Raw genomic sequence first — 25,969 nt, forward strand, 5'->3', positions numbered from 1 at the left:
TGAGATATAATATATATTTACAAAATAGTATCTAGCTTTACACACCACAGACAACTTAATGTTTTCTGAATTAGATGTTCAAAGAGTCACATCATAGAAAATTACCTTCACACAACAACGACTGTTCCTCTTGAGAAGGTTCCACAGGTGCTGTTTAATAGAAATACCTTCTATTAAAAATTGAGACCTATACATCCATTTTACTTATCTTTTAAAATACAGGAAAAATAGAAGTTCAATAACAAAACAAAAACCTCAATAATTCAGAACAATGGCAACTAATTTAGGCTTTCAAATTAGAAGCCTCTGTTTAACTTATTAAAAAATCTACCCATCACAGCCAATTTTAAAACATTTTCAGTAACTAAAATGTATTCACAAAACCATGTTTATTCTCTGAATTTGCTTCATAAACTTTTCCTTTACAGATATTATAAAAGTAATCTACAGCCCAGCACAGATCAAATAAGTAAGATTCTGCTCAACAAATACACATTACTTCTCTAGATTCTCCCTTGGTAGCTCTAGCCCAAGAAGGCAATGATCAGTCCTTTTTAAGATTCTATAATCATATGTATTATCAAGAACCTTGAATAAATTCTATTCAATACCAATAAAATTAAAAGGACATTCATATAGTCTCTGAAATGCATATAGGCCCTTACATCATCTCATAAAAAGTGACTACAATGATGCCAGTTTTGTCATATATTAGAATTCTAAGGTCAAGCAACAATCCAGTTTCCACAAGTGTCATACTGCAAATCTTATGACATCACTGGAAGAGATGTATGTGAAATATACTCTAATACCCCAATACATAAGTTTATTTTTTATATCTGATAAACCTAAATGATACTCCAATATCTAAGTACTCTTGCTTTAAAGAATACACAAGGGCTTCCCTGGTGGCGCAGTGGTTGAGAGTCCACCTGCCGATGCGGGGGACGCGGGTTCATGCCCCGGTCCGGGAAGATCCCACATGCTGCGGAGCGGCTGGGCCCGTGAACCATGGCCGCTGAGCCTGCGCGTCTGGAGCCTGTGCTCCGCAAAGGGAGAGGCCACAACAGTGAGAGGCCTGCGTACCGCCAAAAAAAAAAAAAAAAAAAACACAAGATGCACAAAGACATCAAAGAATTTGAAGTCACATGAATCCTGCACACCAATAAAGAATAACCTGCAAAACTCACATTTAAAATCATTGCTCAGAGGACACGGTGGGGGGGAAGGGTAAGCCGGGACTAAGTGAGAGAATGGCATGGACATATATACTCTACCAAATGTAAAACTTATAGCTAGTGGGAAGCAGCCGCATAGCACAGGGAGATCAGCTCGGTGCTTTGTGACCACCTAGAGGGGTGGGATAGGGAGGGTGGGAGGGAGATGCAAGAGGGAGGAGATATGGGGATAGATGTATACGTACAGCTGATTCACTTTGTTATAAAGCAGAAACTAACAAAAAAATTAAAAATTTTTAAAAATAAAATCAACACTAATATTGTATTATGGAATAGAATCTGGAATTCTACAGCTGCAATTTTATTAGATCTAAAATAACTGAAATACATTGTTGATTTGTGTGAAAAAAATAAAATCAATGCCCAGAAAGTATTAACACCCATAAGTCAACAAAATTTTGGGCCCAATCTTCAATAACATGAAGTGCTGAAGAAAGTAATTCCTGGGAGTTCCCTGGTGGTCTAGTAGTTAGGATTCCAGGCTTTCACTGCCATGGCCCTGGGTTCAATCCCTGGTCAGGGAACTGGGATTTTGCAAGCCAGCACGGCATGGCCAAAAAAGAAGAAAAAAAAAAATGTAATTCCTATCCCTGAAAGGTAAAGGGCAACCAATTTTTTGAGGAAAGAAGTGACATACCAGCCAAGTGTTACTTAGGAGGATCATTCTATGGTAGTGCATAGATGAACCAGAGAGGTAAAGACTACAAGGCAGAAAGACCAAAAACACTACTTATAAAAAGTATGCCATCAGGACAAGTAAGCAGTACAGTTAGAGGAGGTGTTAAGTGCAAAGATAATGGGAGCAATATCTGACAGGAGTAGGAAGAAAGGAAGTATGCAAAGTCTAAGATGACCCCAACTTATGTGGTTAAGCAGGGTATTTTAACAGAAACTGGGGGGAAAAAAATCCTTTGAACTCGGTTTGGAAGGTAACAGGAATTGTACTTCAGACGTAATATACTTATTTTGTTTTCCTATTTAAAAAGTTTATAGGTAAGATAAGGAAAAACTACTCAATTTTCAGAGAAAGCCAGGCAGTGCTATAAATGAATCAAGTTCACATACCACCCTAGGGATGGAGGAGGTGGCACAGGGTAGTAGCAAGAGGGCAGAACTGAGCTGACTCCTGGCTTTAAATCCTGGCTTGTCATTTATAAATTATGAGATACAATTATTTCACTGGAATCATGGAAATGGCATGCCATCTGCCAGACAAGATTAAATGAGAGAATACATTTGTATAGTATCAATTAAATAACTTGTGGCACCTAGTAGATATTCAACAAATATGAGTCTCCACCTCCAAACATGACTGAGTATCAATTCAATTCTATCAGCTAACATGCACTGAGTGTCTATTATGGGCTAGACAAGGATAAGAAGCACTCACCAATCCATGCAGTGCTGGAGATAGGGGTGAAGTTGGTGGCAAATTACCCTAACTCCAGTTAATTTTTATTGAGCCCTTATGTGCTAACTGCTATCTCATTTAATTTCCCTGAAGACCCTATGAAATAGATAACTACTATCTAACATATCAGACTCAACTGGGCTTTTCCAAGTTATGTAAGTGTCATCTTGCCCTTCCTCAGACAGCCCCTGTTGAAAATCACTCAGAAAAAGTAAACCGAGGGCTTCCCTGATGGTGCAGTGGTTGAGAGTTTGCCTGCCGATGCAGGGGACACAGGTTCGTGCCTCGGTCCGGGAGGATCCCACATGCCACGGAGCGGCTGGGCCCGTGAGCCATGGCCGCTCAGCCAGCGCGTCCGGAGCCTGTGCTCCGCAACGGGAGAGGCCACAGCAGTGAGAAGCCCGCGTACCGCAAAAAAAAAAAAAAAAAAAAAGAAAAGAAAGAAAAAGTAAACAGAGTAAGTGATGATGTACAAATATTTTAAGGCAGGAAAAGACTGAGATGACTGGTATGGTGGTCTCTCCTGTCACTTATTAAGATGACCCAAACTGCAAGTGAGCAATGAAGTAGTACATACACCTGATCACCTAGTTCTAGAACCAACTCTTAAATTTACAAGTATACAATACATGCATTAGGCTGTAAGGCACTTCTCATGACAGTGACATCAGTCATGAAATCACCCCCATGGATGCATAATGCAAAATCTGGTCATGGTTTTTCAAAATATCTTAACTTTTATAGTATGTTTGTTTTAAGTTTATAAAGCTTACAGAGTCAAGTACCAAAAGCAATTAAATGCTTAATATACACCTCATGATATTATTAAAGGGGCCCCAAATAAGAAGTTGACCATAGTTTTCCCATAGTGGAAAAAAGCTTTCCATGCATTCAGACCACGGATAACATTATAAACTTAATAGCAATGCTAGAGACATCTGCAAAGTGATGGATGTTTTTGGAATAATGAACCAGAAAAATCACAGATATAATAATAAGATGTTCCCTAAATTTAAGCTTCTCAGTATGGCTGTACCCAGTCTCCACACACACACACACACACATGCAACCCCTTCTTGTTCATTCTACTCTGGTCTTACTCAAAGTGCATATCACATCCAGATTTACTGGCTACTATTGATCCTGGACTTAGAATTCTACTAGGCCCAAAGTCATTTGTTTATGGTTAGCAAACAGGTGACTATTAGTGCTTGATTTCTCAAGTCCTGCATGGTTCATATCTGTTAGTGAAAGAGAAGTAAACCTCCCAAGGAATGAAATTATGGTTTCATATTTTCCAATGGTATCTCCATGTTCAGAAACATAACCTTATCAAGTGTTCAAAGGAATAATTCTAATTAAGTAGGAAAGTTATCAGTGTATGAGTGAATAAAACTGCCACACCCTAAGTTAAAAAGAGAAGTAACTGTGGTAAAATTATTACCACAATTTTTAAAACAAGAAAAGATTTTACCAAAAAACAGTCGGGCAACAGTACTGACTGTGGTTTAACACAGATGATAATCTGGGTCTTAAAATTGCTAGTTAAATTTGACCATGGTGAAATAAGCCAGTCACAAAAGGTCACATGTTATACCATTCCATTTACAAGAAATATTCAGAATAGGTAAATCCAGAGAGGCAGAAAGCAGATTGGTGGTTGCCAGAAGCTGGAAGGAAAGGGGAATGGGAAGTAACTGCTTAATGGGTACAGGTTTCCTTTTGGGGTGATGAAAATATTTTTAAACTAGACAGAGGTGGGGACTTCCCTGGTGGCGCAGTGGCTAAGAATCCGCCTGCCAACGCAGGGGACACGGGTTCGAGCCCTGGTCCAGGAAGATCCCACAAGCCGCGGAGCAACTAAGCCCATGCGCCACAATTATGGAGCCTGCGCTCTAGAGCCCGTGAGCCACAACTACTGAGCCCATGTGCCACAACTACTGAAGCCCATGGGCCTAGAGCCCATGCTCCACAGCAAGAGAAGCCACCGCAATGAGAAGCCCACACACTGCAACGAAGAGTAGCCCCCGCTCGCCGCAACTAGAGAAAGCCCGCGTGAAGCAACAAAGACCCAACGCAGCCAAAAATAAATAAAATAAATTTATATATTAAAAAAAAAACTAGACAGAGGTGATGGTTTTTACAACACTGAATGTCACTGAATTGTTCACTTTAAAATGGTTAATTTTATGTTATATGGATTTCAGCTCGATTTTTTTAAAGAATATAAAAGTTTTTAAAGATTTGATCATGGATCAAAGGACTTCAACATGGAGACTCCTATTTTGCCAGTTCACAGTACAGGTTAGTCAAGAACATACATGTGTCAGGTAATGAAAACCATGTTTTAATTCCGGCTACATGTTTTAAACACAAACGTATGGCCAATTCTTTTTTTTTTTTTGCGGTACGTGGGCCTCTCACTGTTGTGGCCTCTCCCATTGCGGAGATCAGGCTCCGGACGCGCAGGCTCAGCGGCCATGGCTCACGGGCCCAGCCACTCGGCAGCATGTGGGATCTTCCCAGACCGGGGCACGAACCTGTGTCCCCCCCTGCATCGGCAGGCAGACTCTCAACCACTGCGCCACTAGGGAAGCCCCAAACGTATGGCCATATATTTCATATATGGGCTTAATCCATATATTTCATAAATAAGCAATTTAAATCTGCACTGCTTTAGATATAAAACCAATCTCTAATCCTCTTTACACACTAAATACAGATATTTAAAATAGCCATCCTAACTAAAATATCTTACGCCTGTTAGCTAAATGGTGTGTTCATTAAAGAAAAAAATAAAAACTTCAGTGTTGTCACAGAAGTCACAAATGTCCTACACTGCATGGAAGTGAGAAACAGTGTGACAATTCTGTCCAATACGAGTTTCTACAATGGTGGAAATGTGCTATATCTGTGCTGTGATGATAGTCACTAGCCACATGTGGCTATTAAAGCACTTGCAAGGTAGCTACTGTGACCGAGGAACTGAATTTTAGATTTTATTTAATTTTAAAATTAAATAGCCACATGTACACAGTTCTAGTTCCTCTGAAGGAGTAGTCTCCTCAATTGCGGTAGGAACTTGCCTTATCTGGTTTTCCACTTCTATCCCATTCCCGGTCCACCCCACCACCCCGAAGGGCTAATGAGCTCTCTTCTGAACTCCTCTAGGATATGACCCTTCTTTCAATTATAGACCCACCTACACACATAGCTTAGTTCTTGTTCCCTAGGAGATTATGGACTGCCAGAATGACTGGTTTTCTGAAATATGGAGGCTTTTTTGTCTCTACTCTTGTAATCTCCACAGGTTGGCACAGTGTACTGTATAGAATAAATATACAGTTAATTTTTACTGAATTAACTCAAGCAGTTTCCGTTAGGGTTCAGTAGAGTAAAAACAATTTTATATGTGCCAATTTTCTAAGAAAGGAGCTAGAGAAACAATACCCAAGAGGTGTTAAAGTACAGCTTGAATAAAAAACTAAAATTCTCTAGCACACAGGTGACCATATAGTCTTACCAAAACTGCACGTTGAGGCATTTTTCTCCCACAGACAACACTGTTAAATAGTAAAGGCAGACATCAGAAAGAAAAGCCCACAGAACATATACAAGTGTCCCTGGTTTTGCCTTAACTACCTAACACTCTAAAAATAAAAACACACAATGTTACAGACAGTGGTGAACAGAGCTGTTTAAAGTATTCTACATGATTTCCTAAAATGTATGAAGAAGTAATTTCAAAATATTACTTTAAATTAGAGCATTGCCTACTTATGACAATGTCACCCAGCTACTACTGAGAAAGAACATAGAGACGGTGCCATAGTGCACAAACTCATAGGCCCAGTTTCTGAAAAAGTGTCTCAGCCAAAAAGGTCTTTTGATATCCAATCACAAGGAAACTAGGAGTTCCTATTACTAGGAATAAGCTTTGAAATCAGACCTAGATTCTAATCCTAACTCCTCCATTTATTCATGGATGTCACCTCACCTGTTTATTTAGCTTCTCTGAACCTTAATTTTCTAATCCGTAAAAATGGGTCAACAGTACCTATACCTCAAGAGGTTGTTGTGAAGATAAGGGCATATTAACCACATGGTAACTGCTCAATAAATTTATTATTACGAGGGCTTCCCTGGTGGCGCAGTGGTTGAGAGTCCGCCTGCCGATGCAGGGGACATGGGTTCGTGCCCCGGTCCGGGAAGATCCCACATGCCGCAGAGCGGCTGGGCCCGTGAACCATGGCCGCTGAGCCTGCGCGTCCGGAGCCTGTGCTCCGCAACGGGCGAGGCCACAACAGTGAGAGGCCCGCGTACCACAAAAAAAAAAAAAAAAAAAAAAATATTATTACAAGCATTTCAAAGCCCCGTAATAATTACAAAAACTTTTAAGAATGAAATAAAGAAAAGCAAATTCCAGGGCCACTCTCTCAGAAAATCCATGCAGGTTGTAGTAATTAGCTCTAGGCATGCCCTTTTTCCCCATTATTAAACAGCATGGTGTGGCAGTGAGAGCACTAAATGAGCGCTGGCAAATTTGGATTCTAGACTCAACTGTGTCCTTAAATCTGTGAGTGACCTTAGGCATTCACTCAGCATCTGTAGGGTTCAGTTTCTTCATCTGAAAATGAGGCTGTATTACTGCCAGGTCATTTCTAGCCCTAACATTCTAAGAACCTATTTACTCAGTCACTAAAGCAATGCCACATATCAACCTGATTAGGCTTTTCTGTAGAGTAACTAAAATTCCCCTCTTTTAAAACAAACCTAAAAGATAGTCTTATTTATGATTTATATCCTATCTACTGCAAAAACAATGAGATATTTAATTTCAGATACCACAAAAAAGTACAAAGGAAACAGAAAAACACCCATGTGCAACCAAACTCTGCAAAGAAGATGGACACAGACTACTTAGCAGTACAGTAACCCACTGGAGTTCTATAGAACTAGTCAACTGGGAATTTTCCCCAGTGACATCCTAAGGTACGCACTTTTTTTTTTAATTGAGGTAGAGTTGATACACAATATTACATAAGTTTCAGGTGTACAACACAGTGATTCACAATTTTTAAAGGTTATACTCCATTTATAGTTGTTATAAAATACTGGCTATATTCCCTGTGCTGTACAATATATCCTTGTAGTTTATTTATTTTATACATAGTAGTTTGCTAAGGTATGCTTTTTTTGTTTCAAGTGAAGTGACATACAATTACTTTTTCAGAATGTGGTCTGGAATTTGGTGTGACCACTCTCAAGCTAGGCTAGTGAAAGATGCTCAAAAAATCCTTGCTAAGTGTTTCTCTCACCTAGGAAGTAGAGTATAATGGGCACTGGTTTAACTTAGAGTACTGTAATGACTAGGTTTCCTTAGAACAAAGTGATTTATGGAAAAAACCAACTACATATCTGTAGTCCAGCCACGCTTTGTTAAAATCTACTGAAAACAAGGACACACCTTTTAAGAAGCTTTGGTATGAATCAGCAACTGACAGCTAAAAAAGGAGTCTGAGGACGGCAGAAAGATCAAGGACCTTCAACTAGTAGCCAAATTCTTGCTTCCCCAACATTTCTAAGAACTGTGAATAGAATGATGAAATTCTAAATTAACATGCCCAATAGACAGCCAGAATCACAGTAACTCACTCCTGTTTGATATGAAATAAACAAGCTTCTACTTACAAGTAGTGTAAAGATGACTGATGCTCTACTTTAGCAAATTTCTAACAAACTTAAAGGATGAATTTTATATGTTAATTATAGCTCAAAAAACTCACCCCCAATCTTATGGTATTCACAAAGAACACTTAGTAGAAAACAGATCTTTGGTTTTAAGATTTCACGACTGAATATATACAAGGGTACCTGTGAACAATTCTTCTCAGCTTTGAAAGCCCTCTACACCCTGTACCTGGCCCTCTTACCAAGAAGTGTCTTCCATTAGAGTAAACTGGGTATCTGATTCCCTTTTAGACTCCTTGAGAAACAGTTCTCCATTTTGGTGGTACCACTTCAAGTGCCTAGCACAGCATCCTGCCTTCTGTAGGCAGGCAAATGTCTGTTCACTAATTGCTATACATATATCTGAGCAAAACCAGAGATTCATATCTCAAAAAATTTCATTCTAATACTGCTAACTCACCCCAAAAGTTTATCAAATCTCTTCTTCCTTCCTTTCTCTCCAATCAGAAAGACAACGCTATTTTAACTTTCCTCCCCAGCAAAAAAAACAAGGCTAAAATCTGTTCTCTACAATATTTCCCTAACTCGCTGTGATATGTTTTAATTGTTATCTTTTCATGCAGTACAATTCCAGAAAAGGTGAAAAATAAACAAAGGACACACACACACACAGAAGCAAAAAGCACTGAATAAAACCTGCTCTAAAGAAGGTTTATTCCCATGGGATTTCCCTGGCGGTCCAGTGGTTATGACTCTGCTCTTCCACTGCAGGGGGCACGGGTTCCATCCCTGGTCAGGGAACTAAGATCCCACATGCAGTGACATGGCCAAAAAAATAAATAAATAAAAAATAAAGAAGGTTTATTCCCAATCAAAATTTCTAACAGTTTAAACAGCTGCTCAACATGGCATAGCACTAGCGGATGCCCTCACTTGTTCCCTATATCCTCACACCTGAGCCGTTCCAACATGTAAAATCATGAAACAAGAGCCAAAACCGAATGATCTCTAATAATCAGTAAGTCAAGGTAGGAAAAGAAATAATACTCCAGGAACAATACTTTCTCTAATCTCCTCAACCCACGTATCCCATTCACTGTCCCATCTGAAAAATCCTTTCTATTAGAATTGTTATTGCAGGCATTTCAGTCACATAAGAAAAGAAAAACAAGTGTCAAGTGGAGAACCATATCTATCATCTATGTAAACTTAACTATCAGTCAGCTGGTGTTCTTTAACATAAAGTGTAAGAGCCCTTCTGGACAAAACAACCATTACTTTGACTCTGGATCTTCTCTACTCTGGTGGCCCTGAGGAGGTCACCTTTGGGAAAATTCAGTGATTAACAAGCATCCACCAAGTGGGGACAGTAGCACAACTTTGTGAATATACTAAAAAACCGCTGAACTTTTAAAAGGTGAATTTTATGGTATGTGAATCGTAACAACCATCAAAAAAAAGTCCCTTCTCCACAAGGCATTCAGCAAAAACCAAACACTACAAAACAGAACATTTCTCTTTAAAATTCAATATAATTCGTTATATTTGGGAGATAAGCCCCCTCTAAGGGCTCACTGGGGACTGCTACTTTTATTCTATACCCATTTTACAACCGCAGAGTTTTGAGAGGCATTGAGGGTGGGATGACAGAAAGAACTGTACGAACTCTACACCATTACTTTAGAAGCTCTGGCAGTGTCTAAAAGTCCAGATTCTATGGCCTGAATGTTTTGCGTTCCTCCCAAAATTCGTATGTTGAAATCCTAATGCCCAAAGTGATGGTATTAGGTGGGGCCTTTGGGAGGCCTTAGGTCATGAGGGCAGAGCCCTCATGAATGGGATTAGTGCCTTTCTAAAAGAAGCCCCAGAGAGCTCCTTTGCCTCTTCAGCCCTGTGAGGACACAGAAAGAAGTCAGTATGCATTCTGTTATCCAGAAGAGGAAAGAGGGCCCTCACCCATCCAGCCTGGCACCCTGATCTCAGACTTCCAGGCTTCAGAACTGTGAGCAATAGATTTCTGTTGCTGACAAGCTACCAAGTCTACAGTATTTTGTTATAGCAGCCCAAACAGACCAAGACACCAAGTAACCCTGATTAACATTGCTGAACCTGTTTCTCATTTCAAAAGACAGAGCAAGACTGAACTTGGTGCAAATTGAAACTGAAAATAAGTACATTCGATCACAGAAAATGTTTGTTCTAGCACACACAACCCTTGTCTACATTTTCATTCATTTCAGGGATTCTAAACGACCATCACTTAGCCACTTTACTTGCATCTGTAGAGAACTGCTCTTAAGTGAATTATACTTAATTACACTTACATGAGTTCTACTTAATCATTTCTCTGGAAACCTATATTAAAAATTTTCAAAGGGATCCAAGGTCAACACTGAATCCCAAGTTCTGACTCGAGATAGCTGGATATAAGCATTAACCAGCAGCCTGCCAGTGAAAGTGAATGACGCTTTGTGCCAAAGCATCTTCCTCTACCTGCTGCTCAAAGCACCACTGAAATAATTTAAAAAAAAAAAAAGAAAGAAAGAAAAAAGAAAGGAAGAGAGAAAAAGAGAAAACTAGCCCTCTTTCCAGAGAATGACAGATATTCATACTAGACACATACATTTTAAAAGTCATTCATTCATTTTAAAAGTCATTCATTCTAGTGCTCTACCTCTAGACTCCTTCAAGAGCTCCCCTGGTATCTAGTTTAAAAACACACCCACCACCAATTTCAGCTATGGGTTAACAACAGAAGAAAACATGCTAGCCCTACAGTCCGTTTCCTCAGTATAAAAAACTTGCAAACTTTATGGTTTCCCCTTTGTAAATTTCAGCCTAAGTGCTATTTCCAATTTTTTCCCTGCTTCTTCCATAGTTCTCTGCTCTGATGCTGGTAATTTATGGACCTGAATGAGCTGGAACATGCAATCCAACGGTGCCACATTAACTCTGGACCTCAATTTAGAAAATCCATTCTTTTCCAAACAGACATCCTACAGAGGATGGGTGGTTGTTGTTGCTGTTGTTGTTTTAACATTAACTGGCATTTTGCAGAAGCAGCTGATAGAGTCAGTAACACCAAGATAGGTTTCTGATTAAAAAAAGAAAAAACTGACCACAATGTAGGGACCATAAGGTAGGGACAACCACTTTCCTATACATTCTTACATCTCCAATTTCTAGCAGTGTCACAGAGCAAAGGATTAAAACTGCAAATTGGCAAATACCGGGAAGAGAAAAGACAGTCCTTCTACATAAGAGGTAATGCCTACTTACTCAAGAATGACCACCATTCCAGACCACTGCTCTAAGGACGATGGTCCCTTGATGACTGGCAACTCCAGAGTTAGGAGGGAGGGCCAAAAAATAAAATGGCTGGATAAAAGCAAACTTCATGATAAGGTTTGGGGAAAGAGGCACTTTTAGGAGTTAGTAAGCGAACTAGTTTATGTGGCCCAAAGGACTTGGTCTAAGCAAAGCTAAGCTTCCTTATTCAAAGGGCAAACTTCAACGGCTTCACACAGTAAAAGAAATACCAGTCAATAAAACAAGCAAATCCGAACTGTGTGCTCACAGACATACTTCCCAGAAACATTTCCCCAAACTCGCTTTTTGCCTCTAGAGAGAAAACTGTAGCCAAAGTCTCTGAAGAAACTAAACTCCTAGAGCACTTTTACAATGTCTACTTGTCCAAGAAGTGCTACAATATAGAACTTTAAAGAGAAATCAAGTTCACTCATTTGACATTCCTACAAAATCAGTACCTGAAAGCATGCCATCACTTAGGCAGCCCCTAAATACTCAGAGTTTTGAAGACAACTTAACTTGAAACCACAGAAAGCCTATCTACTCGCTATGGTCAAAACGACGTGTGACACCTAATAAGTTTGAACAGACTAATTCCTGACACAGGAGCACAGAGAGAGAGTTACACCAAGCAACCTTAATAAGGCAAACGATTTTAACGCAATAAAAATTCTAAACGTGTCACCAACTAAGGAGAAGAGTCCAAATCCCACTTATAAAAAGGGCACACAAATCAGCGTAGTCTCCTACACACTTTAATGTTAAGTGAGGAACTCTAACTTTGGGACACTGTGAACTTCACAAGCTTACAAAATGCTAAGGGTGAAAAAGATCTATAGATAGCCAACAGTTTCTGCCCCATCGCAAGACTGCAATGCATCCTGGGATTCCTTCAGGACGGTTCGGTGCCGTAGATCTGTTAAATGTAATTACAGTTTCAGTAATAGAAATTGCAGCGAGAGACGCTCTCTCGCCTAGGCCCAAGGTGAAGGGAAAACTCGACCAGTCGTCCTCCCCAACTCCTCATCTCTCTCAACGCCCATCCGGCCGACTCCTCCTGGCTCCATCTGTCCTCACTTCTAGGCCTCGTGGCACTGACCCGCGGCCGTCCCCCTCTCCGTCCCATACTGTTCCCACTTCCAGCGGGGAACTGCGGCCCCGGGGGGGAGGAGCGGACACCAGGCCCCTCCGGTGTGCCCGGCACCCTGCTCCCGCCCCGACCGGCCCTCCGCCGCGGTCAGCCTACGCAGTCCGCCTCCCCGGACCGGGGCCGCCCCACCCAGGACAGCGGGCGCCGCTGTCAGCACCCCACGTGCCGCCCAGCCCCACGGCCACGCGTCCCCGGCCCGGCGAGGCGCGCCCTCGACCCCATCCCGGGCCCCATCCCAGGTGAGCTCCGGCCCCCAGGCCGGCTGCTCCCGCTCTCGCAGCCCGGCTACCTCCCGCGTCCCGGGGCTGCCCCGCGTCCCGGCCCTTTACCCGAAGGGCCTCCCGCGCCGCTGCCGGCTCCGTGGTTGTTGGCGGCGACGCCAGGTGGGGGTGCCGGCGACTGGGCCGGGCCCCGCAGGAAGGACGGCACGAACTCGGCGGCGTGGACGTTGGGCACGAAGGGCTTGGCGTTGACGTTGAGTTGCCGGCTGAAGGCCGCGCTGAGGTGCTCACGCTGGGCCTCGGCCGCCGCCGCCAAGAGACCGCCGGCGCCGCCGCACGAGCCTGGCCCGGGGGCTTCCATGTCTGCCTGGTCCCAGCAGTCCGGTGCTGAGTCGCTGCTGCTGCTGCTCCCGCCGCCGCCACCGCCACCACCGCCGCCACCACTGCCAGGATCCATGATCGGGGGGGCCGTGTGTGTGGTAAAGCGAGGGCGGGAAATGGAGGCGGGGGCTATGGGCCGGGGAGGAGCAGGCCGCGCTGACCCAGGGAAGCGGCGAGGCAGAAAGCCCGGGGGCTAGCGGCACAATTCCCGGCGTCGTCGCGGCAGCAGCTCCAGTCCCGACTCCGCACTCGCGACGACAACGGCAGCAGCGGCTCAACCCTCCTCGTGTGTGCGAGCGGATCTCCTCCCACCCAGCCCCAACCACCTCCGACCGTCTCAGCGCCAACCCCACGCCCGGAGCAGATTGACCCCTCGCCGCTACCCGTACCTTCGCCTCGGTAGTTCTCGGCCCCGGTCAACCCCGTTTCCACCTATGAAGCGCGGCAGAAGGCGGAACTACGAGTTCCGACAGGACCCGCGCGACGCCTCTGCGGTTTTCCCGGGGGCCGACGGGAGTCGGAGTTCGGGGCCCGGAGCAACCGGAAGCGGCGCCGGCTCCCGGCATGCAGCGCGAGGAGGCGGAGGTCTGGTCGAAGCTCGGCTGCCCCACCTGTCACCGGGTGGGGGCAGGGGTGAGAGCGAGCCCTGGTGCGATTCGGCGCGGGGCGGCGGACCGTGAGTCTCTCAGCTCGCGGGGGTGGCCCGCTCCGTCCTGTTCTACACAGGACGCGGGAAAACGAACAGCAGTTCTAAGGTGGAGAAAAAAGCTTTCAACTCCTGAAAATTCCTTCTTTCTCTTTTCATCAGCCCTCTGCGTTCCCTGCCTTACAGTCTCCGTACAGTGTTCTCTTTCTTTCCACCTTCCTCCTCCCCGCCCCAGCCAGAGTTTGCCCTACATTTCAAAGGCGACGCAGGGCGTCCTTCATTTTCTGTATTCATTTGGTGGAAGAGACAATAAAACCGTGACCCATTACCACTAAAACTGCAAAGTGGCTCATAAAGCGCTCTGGCCCAGGTTCTACCCCGGCAGAGGGGATTATTAACTGGAAACTTACAATGACTCACTGTCTGTATGACTAGTCATTTAAAGCCTTCACTCAAACTTTTCCGTCCCTTCCTCCTCCCGGCCAAGGGCTTTGCAAACTAAACAGAAGTTTGCCATATTCCATGATGTAGCCAGCTGGACCCAACTGACAGGGTTATTTTTGTGCGTCCAGCGTCGTTATACACCTTCAGGTGAAGTGGTTTTCTTTTGAATGGTCGGATTTGCTCAGGTTTTCCCGAAATACTTGATTGACTGCATCTCACGCTGCCAGGTTGCGGTTCCGTAAACATGGGAAAAGAAAAAAAGCGAAAGACAAATACGTAGACCCAACTGCTCGAAGTAGGAAAGTACCTGTTAAGTTTTCTTTTAATTCACCCTCGTGGAGCCCAAGACAGAGAAAAACATATTGTTGATATTTTTCTGCAAGAAGTCTAGACAGAGTGCAACTAACCTGTTAGCTAGAAATAACAGAGTACGGGGGGGAACACAGAAAGAATGTTTCTTAACAGCCTTATGTTAAGGTCCAAAATCTAGATCTAGGTATTAATTTTAAACATCTATTTTAAAGGTAAAAGAGGACTCAGCCTAATGAGACAAATCAAAAACAAAGCTGTCAGTTACCTTTGAAAACCAGTCCTAAGTGGTTTGAAATTGTGTTTAATATTAAATTAGCAAATTTGATGGATGCTTTGTTTCTTTAACACATAACACTTGGGAAATTGAGCTCTATAAATGTAAAGAAACCAGCGACCTCCATTACCACAAGGCTGGCTTTGAGCTTCTCGACAGCTCTGTGGCTCATGCTCCCTGAAATCTTCTGGACATGGACATTTTTTTCCTCCCCACAACAGAGGATTTATTCCTTTGATTAATACAAAAATCTGCTTACAGCCTATTAATATAGTTCTCTGAAGACCCCACTGGATCTTTCTTATGTGACCTGCTTTAAAGTCGGTATTAAGTGATTGCCCTCAGGTTTACAGAGAATTTACCGATGATTGATATAAAAATCAGACCTTCTTCCATATATAGGAGACCTGCCTTGCTATTGACTCAGAGTCACAAGAAGAAGAAAACACAATGTGTCAGAAATAAAGTGCCTAAAGTGACTTCTGACTCAAGATTTGCTCTCCCCAACCTACTCCTAAGAAAGTGTCAACACAAGCAACTGACTCAGATGGTGAACCACACTGTCCTTCTTCAACCCTTGTCATCAGATACCATACTTCAAGAGGAATCACCCGGAGGGCACTGGGTGATCACTCTGATAGGTTAGTTCTTCACATCTAATTAAATTAGCAGAGTTTCTTTTGGTGCTTTTTGTAGGGACAAAGAAACTGCTAAGACTGCAGCTTAGAAAAGTTGATGTCATTAACTGTCCCTGAATAGGATAATTATTCAGGAAAGAATCCACTCTGTTTGTTTTCAAAAGCTTTGACCTGCCTGAGTAGAGACACTGTTCCAAGCAGGAAAGGGAGAAGCTCTTTCTTTTTTCCCACGTTTTTCTTTTTTTTAAAAAAATTGAAATATAGTTGATTTACAATGTCTTGGTAATTACTGTTGTGTTAAGACTGGGCAACTTGAGGTCAGAATCTTTTATTCATCTTCTTTATATTTGTAATGCCCAGTATAATGCCTGGCATAAAAAACATTCTTAATAAATTTTGAATGCAGGAATCAGTAGGGAGTCTGGGACGATACTGCCCTTTTACATTCATCTGGGGCTGTTGAGACACAGGATTGTCAACTTTAAGAGATAGTTTTCCAAGGACGTCCTGCTATTCCCTGTGATACACACACAGGGTTAGCTTGACAACAGCTTAACTTTGCAAAGCTATGCTTGTTCAAGTCTGAGCCATTTTACCACAGATATTCCCATCTTCCAATGCAAATCCCCCCTGCTGGCATTCCTAGTCTCAGTCTCTCTCTCTCTCTCCCTCTCTCTCTCTCTCTCTCTCTCCCCCTCTCTCTCTCTCTCTCTCTCTCTCTCTCTCTCTCTCTCTCTCTCTCTCATTCTCTGTGGTCATCCAAGCCCCCCGCTTAGTTATTCTGCCTTTAAATCAGGGTCACAGCATTAGCACCTTTAATCAAATACACAGTAGTTTGTTTTGTTTTTTTAACCTAAGAGTTTATCTTTTATACTTCTGAACATGAGACTGATATGAAAAGTCAAAGCTGTCCCGGGCTTTTAGTGGGTGAAAATGTGTGCACACAAATGGACACTGATGTAGCAGTCCCACTCCACGAGATGTTTTCTACAGAAATATGAACACAAGTGTGAAAAGCTGTTCTTTCCAGCATTTTTTGCAGTAGCTCCAAACTGGAAACAACCTGAATGTCCATCAACAGGGAAATGGTTAAGTGATGGTGTATCAATATTATGGAATAACATGCAGCTATTAAAAAGAGTGAGAGGCCAACATGGAAATACATGTATAATATATGGCAAAGTAGGGGAAAAGCAAGATATCTAACATGTGTACATTGTACCTAGTGGATCAATGTACCTAGTGGATCAATGTACCTAGTACACTCCTATTTCTGTAAAGATATCTAGCTTTTTTTCCTCTCCCTTGAATGCTCTTTCCCTAGATCTTCACTTCTCTAGCTTGTTGTCATTCAGCTCACATGTTGTGTCCTCAGCTCAGAGACCTCTCCTAGCCACCCTGGCCCTCCGCCAACCATCACTCTCTACCATCTTATCTACTTTTAGTTTTTCACATTTTTTCACAATCTGAAATTCATATTCATTCCCATGCTTACTGCCCACCTCTTACTAGAAAATTAATTCCATCAGTCTGTCTTATTCACCATGGAGTTTCCCATCAGGTACAACATTGCCTGCCTGACATGGATAAAGTGCTCAGTAAACATTCAGGAGAGAAGGAAACATATGTATCTCTCTGTATGTTATAAAGCTTTTTAAAACATGGGCTGTTACCTATTAAGCAGTTAAGGGAAGGTGTATTTGTGCGGTGGGATTGGATGTGGAGAGGCGAGCAGCTGGGAGAAGAAAAAATTGTCAATTTTTGCTCATACTTTTATGTTTGGACTTCTCTACAACAAGCAAATTGCTTTTAAAATGTTTTTATTGAGATGAAATTCAAATAACATAAAACTGACCATTTCAAAGTGAACAATCCAGTGGTATTTAGTGCATTTACAGTGTTGTGCAACTACCACCTCTATATAGTTCCAAAACATTTTCATCATGGCATAAGGAAACCCGTAACTGTTGTGGTAACGGTTCCCATTCCCATGGGAACATGCTCCCCATCTCCTCTCCCCAATGCTGCTGAAAACCACCAATCTCCTTTCTATCTCTAGGATTTACCTAATCTGGTCATTTCATATAAATGGAATCATACAATATATAACCTTTTGTATCTGGCTTCTTTCACTTAGCAAAATGTTTTCAAAATGTTGTAGTATGTATCAGTACTTCATTCCTTTTTATGGTGGAGAAATATTCCCTTGTATGGATGTACCACTTCTTGTTTATCCATTAATTCGTTGATGAGCAAATTGTTTTTATAACTTAAAGACATTAAAGGGAGTTCCCTGGTGGTCTAATGGTTAGGATTCCGCGCTTTCAGCTTTTACTGCTGTGGCCCAGGTTCAACCCTGGTTGGGGAATTGAGATCCTGCAGGCTGTGCAGTGCAACCAAACAGGTGAAGTCCCAGTAAGGTATAGAATCTACTTAATTGTATTGTGGCAATGTCGATTTCCTTGTTTTGATAGTGTACTATAGTTATGTAAGATGTTACCATGGGGAAAGCTGGGTAGTGGGGACATAGGACCTCTTGTAATATCTTTGCAAATTCTTATGAGCCTCTAATTACCTCAAAATAAAAAGTTAAAAGGTTAAAAACTCTCATACTAACAAAAAGCCATGTTTTCTGAACTCTTAGAGCCCACTTGTAATTATACAGACGTTAGCCTCAGTTCCCAAGTCTTTACCAAAAGAATGTTTTTTTTTCTGCCTTTCTTAATTAAATTTGTTTGGGCCAGGGGTAGCATTGGGGGAGGGAGATTTTTTTCCACCTTTGAGGATTTTATAAATATAGAATGTACAAAGAATCACAAACACTCACATAGCTACATACAAGCGCAGGATTGTCAATTTCTTTTTCACTTTTTATTTTGTGTTGGAGTATAGTTGATTAACAGTGTTCTGTTAGTTTCAGGTGTACAGCAGAATAATTCAGTTATACATATACATGTATCCTTTTTCAAATTCTTTTCCCATTTAGGTTGTTACATAATACTGAGCAGAGTTCCCAGTGCTAAAAGTAGGTCGATGTTAGTTATCCATTTTAAATATAGCAGCGTGTGCATGTCAGGATTGTCAATTTTTTTTTAATCCTTCTTCCTTCCTTCCTTCCCTCCTCTCTCCCACCACCCTCCCTCCCTCTGTCCCTCCCTTCCTGTGTTGGGTCTTTGTTGCAGCGCACAGGCTTTTCTCTAATTGCGTTGAGCAGGGTCTACTCTTCATTGTGGTGTGCAGGCTTCTCATTGTGGTGGCTTCTCTTGTTGTGGAGCACGGGCTCAAGGCATGCGGGCTTCAGTAGTTGTGGCATGCGGATTCCAGTAGTTGTGGCTCACAGACTCTAGAGCGCAGGTTCAGTAGTTGTGGCACATGGGCTTTGTCGCTCCGCGGCATGTGGGATCTTCCTGGACCACGGCTCGAAACCGTGTCCCTTGCGTTGGCAGGCGGATTCTTAACCGCTGCACCACCAGGGAAGTCCAGGATTGTCAATTTTTAACATTATCTTGATTCATGTTTTAAGATCAGAAATAGAACAATTTCAGTGCACAGGCCACCTCTTTACACCCAACCCTGTCCTATTCTACCCCCTCAAAAAAGGCAACCACTCATATATTTAATGTGATCCATTGAATCTATTTAAAGACATATTTATATACATATAACATACAAATCAATGAAAGATACACTATGTTGTTTTAAGATTTACATATAGTATACAAAATCTCTTTTATGTGTTTATCTTTTAACTGCTATACAATAACTCCATCTATTTATACATTTTTTTTTTTTTACCCATTTCCCTATTGATAGACTTTTAGGTTATTGCCAGTTTTTTGTTACACTGACAGTACTTGTACACTGACAGTACTTGTACACACTTGTACATACTTGTCAGGATCCTTGCAGAAGCAAGTTACAGAAATTTCAATTCAAACTAGATTTAACCATGAGCAATGTATTATCTTACATAACTATAAACCCTAAGGTAGGACTGACTTCTTAGTCCATTTGTTTGGGAGCTTAATGACATCACCAATGACCTACATCTTTCCATCTGTCTGCTGCTCTGGGTGTTGGCTTCATCCTCAGGCTGGTCCCAAGATGGCTGCAGGACTCCAGATAAGAGTTCCAGATGCCATGTCCAGAGAAGCAAGAGAGAGCATATCATCCTGCAGCCCTCTTCTAGGAATGAGGAAACTTTTCCCAGAAGGCCTCTATGAGGTATCTCCTCTCATGTCATTGGCCAGAATTTGATCACCTTCGCATTCTTTTTTTTAAAAATAAATAAATTTATTTATTTATTTTTAGCTCCATTGGGTCTTCGTTTCTGCGCGAGGGCTTTCTCTAGTTGCAGCGAGCGGGGGCTACTCTTCGTTGCGGTGCGCAGGCTTCTCAGTGCGGTGGCTTCTCTTGTTGCGGAGCACGGGCTGTAGGCGCACGGGCTCGGTAGTTGTGGTGTGCGGGCTCAGGAGTTGTGGTGCACGGGCTTAGTTGCTCCGCGGCATGTGGGATCTTCCTGGACCAGGGCTCAAACCCGTGTCCCCTGCATTGGCAGGCAGATTCTTAACCACTGTGCCACCAGGGAAGTCCCCACTTTACCATTCTTGAAAAGAATATATATATATTCTTTTTCAGTTTCTTTTCCCTTATGGGTTATTACAAAATACTGAGTATAGTTCCCAGTGCTATACAGTAGGTCCTTATTGATTATCTATTTTACATATAGTAGTGTGTATATGTTAACGCTAAACTCCTAATTTATCCCTCCCTGCCCCGCCAGAGTTTTTGTTCTTGCTAAATGTAGCCAACTCTGAATTATTCATAGAAATTTGGAACCAGAGGGGCATGCCAGCCCAGATAGCAATAATGAATAGAAAGTACACTGCTTGCTGCTTGATTTCCTCACCCAGCAAACATTTTGTTGAAATTGGCAACAAATACTGTGGTAAATTGACTGGTTCTGCATTTTGGCTAGACTTTCTCATTTTGTGTGGTTTGTTTGTTTTTAACAGCTTATTGAGATTTAATTTGCATGCCATACAATTTGCCTATTTAAAGGGTACAACTCAGGACTTCTCTGGTGGCACAGTGGTTAAGACTCCATGCTCCCAGTGCAGGGGGCCTGGATTCGATCCCTGGTGAGGGAACGAGATCCCACATGCATGCTGCAACTAAGAGTTTGCATGCCACAACTAAGGAGCCAGCAAGCTGCAACTAAGGAGACCGCGAGCTGCAACTAAGATCCAGCGCAACCAAATAAATAAATAAAATAAATATTTAAAAATTAACAATAAAGGGTACAACTCAGTGGTTTTTAGTATAGTCACAGGTGTGACACCATCACCAAACTTCGTGGTATTTGTTTGGTTTTTATTTATTTATTTTTAAATATTTATTTATTTATTTGGCTGCGTCGGGTCTTTGTTGTGGCATGGAGGCTTCTCTCTAGTTGTGGCCTGTGGGTTTTCTCTCTCTAGTTGTGGCGCGGGCTGCAGAGCACGTAGGGTCTGTAGTTTGCGGCACATGGGCTCTCTAGTTGAGGCACACGAGTTCAATAGTTGTGGCGCACAAGCTTAATTGCCGCATGGCACGTGGGATCCTAGTTCCCTAACAAGGGATCGAACCCACGTTGGCAGGCGGATTCTTTACCACTAGACCACCAGGGAAGTCCCTGTTTGTTTTTTAAGTCTAGATTAATGGAAATGCAGTTTGAAATGAAATGACCTAAGAGGTGACATCAAAAGGGGTCTCAATGAGTCACAAATGCATAAACAATTCTTCACAAAGAAGACTGCATTGTAAAAGATTTAAAAGGTAAGGGAAAAGGGCTTTCCTGGTGGCGCAGTGGTTAAGAATCTGCCTGCCAACAGAGGGGACACGGGTTCGAGCCCTGGTCCGGGAAGATCCCACATGGTGCGGGGCAACTAAGCCTGTGTGCCACAACTACTGAGCCTGCGCTCTAGACCCGCAAGCCACAACTACTGAGCCCGCGTGCTGCAACTACTGAAACCCACGCTCCTAGAGCCGGTGCTCTGCAACAAGCCACTGCAATGAGAAGCCCGCGCACCACAAGGAAGAGTAGCCCCTGCTCGCCGCAACTAGAGAAAAGCCCGCGTGCAGCAACAAAGACCCAACACAGCCAAAAATAAAATAAATAAAATAAATAAATTAAAAAAAAAAAGGTAAGGGACTGAATTGATAGCAGATGACGATGATGATGATGACAGTGATATTGTTACCTGAAAAACTCGATTCTCCTCTGGGTGGGTGTCCAGCCAAAAGACACAACCAAGCCAAAGAGCAGGGAAAGGAAGGATTTATCATCTGCAGCAAGTATAGAAAACACCGGGGATCTTTCCCAAAGCAGTGTCTCCCTGAACAGCAAAATTGGGGAGGTTTTAAGCTAAGGGTACATGCATATTCATGAAGGAGCTTGCGCAGAGGAGAAGTCAGCATAGAATTGGGGCCAAGGTCAACAGAGTCCAATCTTCAGTTGATTGAAGTCACGAGGGTCAACATCATTCTGTCCTCCACCTGAGTTCCTGCAGAACTCAAAGACGGTATTAGATTGTGATGTGTATCCCTTGAGAAGGAACTAGGACTCTGTTTTATCGCTGAACTATTGTTTCTTGACTGTTTTTCCTTTGTTCCTGCATTCCCTCACTTCTCTTAAGATCACTAATTACTGAGACCTGTTCAAGGGCAATCCTTGTGGCCAGGCTTAGATCACAAAATGGCTTAGACCCAAAATGCCTTCTTTTATGTCAAGACAGCCATGCCTGTTTCTGTTTCTCTGGGGACCCTACCCTATCTACTTACAATGTTGTTAAAACTTGGTGATGCCAACAAGATCACAATGACTTTGAGCCTGAGAACTCCGTCTTGGTTAATCAACTGGTTTTTGTCCTGAAATTGGCTTCCTCACCGGCTCCTGTGTGTTAACCACCTTCCCAATGAACTGCTAGGAAAACTCGTTGTTCTGGTTTCCCCAGGAATCAGAGATGCTTCTGTGAGTAAATCTTTTACGTCACTTTGTCCATTCATCTGAAGGAAATGCTTCTATTCAGAGATCTTAGCCAAGGTAATCCCAGTGCCCTCCGTGGCCAAAATCCAAGAAGTTTAATGATCGCGGACCTCCTGGGGTTCCCTGTAAATGGGTTTGTCCCCCTGAAGCAGAATGAAACTACCAGGACCACCCTAAGAGCTGCCTGTTTCCTCAGCCGGCATGGCCCAACTCTCTCCCTGGGTTAGCAGAGGTTGGCCATTAAAAGGTGTCTAGGGCTTCCCTGGTGGCGCAGTGGTTGAGAGTCCGCCTGCCGATGCAGGGGACACGGGTTCGTGAAGATCCCACATGCCGCGGAGCGGCTGGGCCCGTGAGCCATGGCCGCTGAGCCTGCGCGTCCGGAGCCTGTGCTCCGCAACGGGAGAGGCCACAGCAGTGAGAGGCCCGCGTACCGCAAAAAAAAAAAAAAAAAGGTGTCTAAATAGCAGCAGTCCCCAGGTTCCACGGGCTTATTGATTTACATTTGAAATAGCTGTCTGAGGGCTAATGATTATCTCATTACATTCCCTTTGTGAACGTAAAAGACCCATAACAGAGAGCACAGAGAAAGTCTGATAGTAATCAGCTGACTCAGATGAAAAGTTGATTCATTCTGCAGAAATCAGCGTTCGTTATTCCTGAGGTATTACCGTAGTGCTTGTGATGTTTTACACCTAAGAGCCTGCACCTTTCTTTCCAGGGTCCCCGCACGTTTCTACAGACCCCTTGCTGAGAAAGGTCTGGTACAGGTAAGACGAGGAAAACTCCGACTAGGTTCAGTAGTTTTAAGCTGCACAGCTAGCCTACAAATCATGTATATATTATACAAATATGTAATGACAGCAATTATAATTTATTAACAAAAATAACTATCTTTATTATCTTTAATTTTTTATTTTTAAAGAATTGGGGTAAAATATACCTAACAAAAATTTACCATTTTAATCACTTTTAGTTCAGTGGCATTAAGTACATCCATACTGTTCTGCAACCCTCACCACCATCCATCTCCAGAACTTTTTCATCATCCCTAACAGAAACTTTGTAAACCATAACTCCCTTCCCCCAGCCCCCGATAACCTCTATTTTATTTTCTGTCTCTATTAATTTGCCTATGCTAGGCACCTCATACGTAGAATCATACAGTATTTGTCCCTTTGTGTCTGGTGAATTTCACTTAGCATGTTTTCAAGGTTCATCCATGTTGTATCAGAATCTGATTCCTTTGTGAGGCTGAATAATATTCCATTGTAGGTTTATACCACATTTTGTTTATCCATTTGTTGCAGGAAGGGGGACGCCTTCCAGGGCCCCAGAGTGGGCTCTTGTCTAACACTTGGAAATGAATTGTCCGAGGAGACACACGTGCTGATAAAGCAAGAGACTTTATTGGGAAGGAGCGCCTGGGAGGAGAGCAGCGGGGTAAGGGAACCCGGGAGAACTGCTCTGCCATGTGGCTCGCAGTCTCGGGTTTTATGGTGATGGGGTTAGTTTCCAGGTTGTCTCTGGCCAATCATTCTGACTCAGGGTCCTTCCTGGTGGCGCACACATCGCTCAGCCAAGACGGATTCCAGTAAGAAGGATTCTGGGAGGTTGGTAGGACATATGGACTAGAGTCTCTCCTTTTGACCTTTCCCGAATTCTTGGTGGTAGCTTGTTAGTTCCGCTTTCCTTACCAGGACCTGCTGTTGTAAGATAACTCATGCAAGTGGCTACTATCTTGCCTGGCCAGGGTTTCAGTTAGTGTTTCCCCTAACACTTTCACCTGTTGATGGACACTCGGTGGTTTCCACCTTTTGGCTACTGTGAATAATGCTGCTGTGAACATTGGTATACAAGTATCTTTGAGTCCTGGCTCTCGATTCTTTTGGGTATATACCCAGAAGTGGAATTGCTGGCTCTTACGGTTATTATCTTTACTGTAACTTCAAAATTTATTTATCTTTAGTGTCACAGCAGCCCTGAAGGGTCATATCTCCGTTGTCAAAGGGAGAAAATTCAACTTCAGAGAAATTGAATGACTTGAACCCGGATCTGTCAGACTGCAAAGCTGGGGCTCATCCTCCACATCTTCACACATAATGCTAACATCACTCGTGTGTCTTGCATAGGGACTCAATCAGAAACTGCACAAACTAGCTCCTGTAAAGAATCTTTTAAAGCTTTGCTTTAACAAATAAGCTGTTTTCTGATCAGTTGGATTAAAAACAAATCTGTGGTTTTAAAACCGTCACTGATTCCAACAGGATGGCCGCACATTCTAAAAATGTCACTGATTCGAAACCCTATCAATTTCCAAAGATTGGAAGCATTTTACAATAAAACAGTAGGGACAATAATGCCAAAAAGCATGAAACAAGAGAAAAGTCAGAAACCAAGATATAAAAAGGGGAGAAGGGAGAAAGGATATCAAGATTTGTTGATTGAGGAAGGCTGCATGGACTTATCACAATATTTAGGTCCAATTACTCAGCACAGGGAAATGATCCTCAATATAAACTCTGCATAATATGCATAATTCATAGAGACCTTGGGGAAGTGTATGGTCCAATAATTCTATAGCAGAATAAGTTTTATTTATTGAAAATGACCTAATTATTGAAGGGTAGCAGAATGTCCACCCAACGTGGACACAGCATGACAAATGCCAGGGCATGGCTACTGCCTGACAAATGCCACGTCATTTGTCCCCTCAGCCAAACTAGCAGAATGTGATCCTTCCTGGTTTGTCATTCATTTAACAAATGTTATTTCACATCTACTATTTTCAGGATTTAAATAATATTAATATGCTGTCGGTTATACACTGAACCGACTCTTGCTGATTACAAACTTTGCAAATAAGAATAAGCCGTAGAGACTGACTCTATTTATTTATTTATATTGGAATATAGTTGATTTACAATGTTGTGTTAGTTTCAGGTATACAGCAAAGTGATTTAGTTATATATATATTTTTTATATTCTCTTATATTATAGGTTATTACAAGATATTGAGTATAGTTCCCTGTGCTATACAGTAGGTCCTTGTTGGTTATCTGTTTTGTATATAGTAGTGTGTATAGAGACTGACTCTTGATTCAACCTGTACAGGGCAAGGTATGGGGAACAAGAAAAGCCACCTAGTTGTTTATATATAGATAAATCAGGTTATTGTGACCATCCATAAAGAGAAGTGTTGAGAGTCTGTACGTTTGAGAAGAGCCAGG

General features: G+C 42.5%; 1 protein-coding gene and 1 long non-coding RNA gene across 3 annotated transcripts in view; one reads left to right on the forward strand and one right to left on the reverse strand.

Moving 5' to 3' along the window:
• Window positions 1–13,754, reverse strand: part of GSPT1 (G1 to S phase transition 1) — a 36,003-nt gene extending 22,249 nt beyond the window's left edge. Inside the window, exons 1-2 of one of the 2 annotated variants that reach the window (XM_060031762.1) lie at window positions 13,129–13,754; window positions 106–150 (exon numbers count right to left, since the gene is read on the reverse strand). In XM_060031762.1, the coding sequence (XP_059887745.1) occupies window positions 106–150; window positions 13,129–13,477 (394 nt within the window). In that variant the 5' untranslated portion in view covers window positions 13,478–13,754. The remainder of the gene's footprint in view (window positions 1–105; window positions 151–13,128) is intronic. The other variant, XM_060031761.1, reaches the window with a different exon arrangement.
• Window positions 13,755–14,022: 268 nt separating this feature from the next.
• On the forward strand, window positions 14,023–24,184 carry LOC132438774 (uncharacterized). Its single transcript, XR_009522221.1, has 4 exons — window positions 14,023–14,156; window positions 15,480–15,718; window positions 23,461–23,509; window positions 24,050–24,184. It is a non-coding gene; the product is annotated as an uncharacterized lncRNA (long non-coding RNA).
• The last annotated feature ends 1,785 nt before the right edge of the window (window positions 24,185–25,969 follow it).

The sequence above is a fragment of the Delphinus delphis genome, chromosome 15, assembly GCF_949987515.2.
Source record: "Delphinus delphis chromosome 15, mDelDel1.2, whole genome shotgun sequence".
NCBI classification, from domain to species: domain Eukaryota; kingdom Metazoa; phylum Chordata; class Mammalia; order Artiodactyla; family Delphinidae; genus Delphinus; species Delphinus delphis.